This window comes from Tiliqua scincoides, chromosome 2 (genome assembly GCF_035046505.1).
Source record: "Tiliqua scincoides isolate rTilSci1 chromosome 2, rTilSci1.hap2, whole genome shotgun sequence".
In the NCBI taxonomy this organism is placed as follows: domain Eukaryota; kingdom Metazoa; phylum Chordata; class Lepidosauria; order Squamata; family Scincidae; genus Tiliqua; species Tiliqua scincoides.
The window spans coordinates 125,228,246-125,232,319 of NC_089822.1; the positions used below are offsets into that span (position 1 = coordinate 125,228,246).

A 4,074-nucleotide genomic window follows, 5' to 3' on the forward strand; every position below is an offset into this window, starting at 1 on the left:
TGCCTGCCTCCCCCTTGTCCAACCCCTCACTTAGCCGTTTCACCTGCCTAGATCCCTTTTCTCTATGGGGCAGTGACACCCCCCCCCCCCAAATGCAATCCTCACTCTTTTTGCATCATAACTAATGGGTTCCTTTTCCTCAGACATGGTGTTCCCACCATGGGGAGCCTGCAATCCCCTTTGTTAATCCCCACCTCCCTCCCCAGCTGGAACAAACCTCCCTTGGGGCACTACAGACAAGCCAGCCAATCACAGAGGCACAAAGGGCACGGCCAGGCTGGCTGAGTGACAAATACTGAGGAACCTGGCTGCGTGACACTCGGGAGCAGCCAGTCAATAAGTTGAAATCACTTGAGTGAGAAGAACCTGCTTCATCTCCTGGCATCAGAAACAAGTTTCTAGCCACAAGGAGCACAGAGAGCAACAAGAAGCAAAAGAGAGCCTGGAGGTTAAGTCTCTCCTCCTAGACCCAAGGCAATCACCTCCTTAAGGCTAAGATGCAAGCAGCCTGGATGCAGCACAGACACAACTTGTGAGCTCTGGACACAGTTGCTAGAGGACTTGACAACTGAACCAGTTACCCACCGTGCACCTTGCTACTTGCAGTTCTCAGGTGCTTCATGGCTCCTACCTGCAGCCTCCAGGGCAGCCGGACTCCTCTGGCTACGCTGACCCTATTATGGGCTTCTCTGGCCTGGATAGAAGGAAAACCTGCATGCCCTTCTTGTAGGATGCCCCCTCTGGACTCCAGTGCTGAGAAAGCCTTCCTAGTTGAAGTGGCCAAGCAGCAGATCCTGCAGAAGCTGAACCTGAGTGAGAGGCCCAACATCACCCACCCCGTGCCTCGTGCAGCGGTGGCCAACGCCTTGCGGCGACTTCACATGGACAAAGCCCGGATGGACGGACTTGGGCACTTCTCCAACTGGGAGAACCCTAAGACAGATGAACAGGGGTATGATATCATCAGTTTTGCAGAGGCAGGTGAGTCCCCCACAGCTGTTTCAGGAACATGGCCCCATGCTTGCGTATACTGCTGCAGGAAGCATTAAGATCCTTGTTCTGCCGGCTCTCCATATAGCATTGTTGCAAACAAAGCTGCTCTTGAAAGAAGATGCTAAGAGTTATTCCTTGCGCTGCAGTTTGCTACCACATGAGCACTGGTTAAAATCTGGCCATGTGCTGAAAAATGTTAGATGCAAGGGGAAGGGCAGTGTGTGGCTGTGTCCGTGTAGAACAATTGCTACATTTCTCATTGAATCAAGCTGTGGCATATCTCAGACTGGAGACATTTTTTTTTTCAATGAGTTGCATAAAGATAGTATTTTAGAGGCATGCTGCCTGTGGTGTACATAGCCATGCACTAACATCAGAGGCTTTGCAGGATTTTCCGTGTCTTCTCTGCTTAAAAGTGCAAGATGGGGGAGGAGCACTAGGAGCAGCTAATAAAATGGATGGAGCCAGTGAAAAACAAAGGGTTGCTACCTGCTTGCTGTCTTTAATAGCTGTGTGAAAGACAGCAAGTAACAGGCAAAGTTTTCCACAAAGTGATGGGGAAAGTGTCACCTCTTGATTTCTGTCTTCCTTCACTATCCATCCAAACAGGTGGCAACTGTTGGAAAATTCCACCCCAATGTGTGGCTCTTTGGCGTAATGCCTAATTTATTAATTCATCCAACAAGGCTCTTGTGCAGTTTCCTGCTTATCTCAGTGAAGCTTGCACAGGAGAATTTACAGGTGGATTGGACACCTGGCTTCTAGCAGACAAGAAGCAACCAACCACAGAATGTACCTAACGAAGGGGCCCAGATCTCAGGACAGAATAACACGATCTATACATGTGATCTATATTGGCTTGGTTCCACCACAGAGTGACCTTTGCAGCCACCGCATGGTGGTTGTCCACGTGGAACCTTATGTTGTGAATGAAGTCGATGTGCATTTGGCTGCTTGGTCACCATACAGTGGGGGAAGTCATTTTACCATGCTTCTGGGCACAGCATTTCAGCGTTGTTGATCATGAGTTATAAAAACCCACTCACAGATTGCATAGGTGAGTCGCTCAAAAAAAGACAACTAAGAGTCACGTACTTTACAAATGGCTGTGCAAGGCCGGTTGGAGAGGGTGAGGAACAAATGGTTTGAAGCCAGGAGGCTAAGAATCAGTGTGGTACACTGGATAGGTTTTAATTTCAGCACTCTCCTGCAGTTTTTCATAATTTGTACTTTGCTTTAGTAGTTTATATTAGATTGCAAACTTATTTGGGCAGGACCTGCCTTTCTATATGGTTGACCAATGCCTGCTTTTTATACACTAAGCAAATAAGAACAATAATAATGTTTTATGGGTATTATTAGGCTTACATGTGGGAGACGCAGGTTCAAATCCCTGCTCAGTCATGAAGTGCACTGGGTGTCCTGGTGCTCATCATCTTTCAGTATAATCCACCTCTCAGAGTTGTTCTGAGAGCATAACACAAATCATGGTGCAACTAAATGTAGAGAAAGGATAAGGTGACTTGTCAGTGTCTTCTTGATGCTAATGGATACATTCTGGTTCAGGTGTGGTTAGGTGGCTGTTCTGGGGCAGGCAAGTGCTGCCGTGAGAAGGATACTAGGGTCATATGATATTGACATGGATTGTTTTTCTCCTTCACAGAGCCTTCCGGGCTACTACAGTTCCAACTCACCCATACCAAAGGCCAAGACTTGCATATCCTCCAGGCCCAGCTGTGGCTGTACCTCAAGGCCCATCGAAATATTACCTTAGAGGTATTTCTTGCCGGGCATCGGCAAGCGGCGCTGGGGAGGCAACAGCTGGGTAGCAAGGGTAGCGGTTGGCAAACCATCTCCCTCATGCCAGCCATGCAGCATGTCTTTGAGCAGGAAGAGAAAACCCTCCACCTGGAGCTGCAGTGTCATGGCTGCCATCCAAACATCACCACTTTAGTGACTGCCACCAGCAGCTCCCACCAGCCCTTCCTGGTGGTTAAGGCAACAAAACAGGAGCCTGGGCATCGAGTCGCCAAACGTAGCCTGAACTGTGACCAGAACTCTGAAGTCTGCTGCAGAAAAGACTATTACATTGACTTTCGGGACATTGGCTGGAATGACTGGATTGTTAAACCGGAAGGTTATCAGATAAACTATTGCATGGGCGAGTGCCCCATGCATCTGGCTGGTGCCCCTGGCATGGCAGCCTCCTTCCACACCACTGTCTTCAACTTGGTCAAAGCCAACAAGATCCAGGCTGCTGGCCGCTCTTGCTGCGTCCCTACCCAGAGACGCGCCCTTTCTCTGCTCTACTTTGACCGCAACAACAACATCATCAAAATAGACATTCCTGACATGGTCGTTGATGCTTGTGGTTGCAGCTAAGACTTGGGTGCTGCTACAGAGAATGCTGAAAAGGACAGAGGGGAAAATGTGGTGATTTCTCTTCTTATTGGACATTGCTGCTGGTCACGGTGCTACAATCCAAGTTGGGGGCATAGTGTGGACTCTCTTCAAGCCACAGTGGTCTCTGCAGAGGAAAGCAGGTTGCAGTAGGCCAGATCTCATCCTGACGTCCTCCAAGCATATCAATTCATTGTAAAGCACAGAGAGAACAACAGACACTATTTGTATTCAGGTTCCCCTTGGAGGTGGCCAAGTGATAGAGCTCAGAAGGTGGCTAAATTCTTCCCTCCATCAAAGCACTATATTTGCTTGGTTTCCTCTATCTGGTTGGCAACCTTCAGTCTCGAAAGACTATGGTATAAGCCTACAGCACCCGGTATTCCCAGGCGGTCTCCCATCCAAGTACTAACCAGGCCTGACCCTGCTTAGCTTCCAAGATTAGGCATGTGCAGGGTAACAGTTGCTGTGGCCCTCATTTTAGGAGAGATGCCAGTTTAGGAATAGATTAGCAAAAGATACCCCTACAGGAGTATGGGAGTCTGCAGTCACAGCACACACATGTCCATCTCCATTTGATTAATTTGGGTCCAATATATGATTATAATGCATTCAGAATTCCATAACATAAAATTGGAGAGAAGGCAAGAGATTTGACCACACAAACCCCTTCAGACCTAA

The 4,074-nt window shown here is 48.4% G+C and overlaps 1 protein-coding gene across 1 annotated transcript; it reads left to right on the forward strand.

Moving 5' to 3' along the window:
* Positions 1-620: 620 nt before the first annotated feature.
* Positions 621-3,375, forward strand: LOC136642035 (inhibin beta E chain-like). Its single transcript, XM_066618212.1, has 2 exons — positions 621-981; positions 2,657-3,375. Exons 1-2 carry the CDS (start codon positions 621-623, stop codon positions 3,373-3,375), a joined length of 1,080 nt encoding a protein of 359 aa, XP_066474309.1.
* Positions 3,376-4,074: the final 699 nt, after the last annotated feature.

Bases quoted from the DNA above. Each gene is read 5' to 3' on its own strand.
- LOC136642035 (XM_066618212.1), top strand. From the start codon at position 621: ATGGCTCCTACCTGCAGCCTCCAGGGCAGCCGGACTCCTCTGGCTACG. The intron at 982-2,656 runs GTGAGTCCCCCA...TCTCCTTCACAG, and splicing joins CATCAGTTTTGCAGAGGCAG to AGCCTTCCGGGCTACTACAG.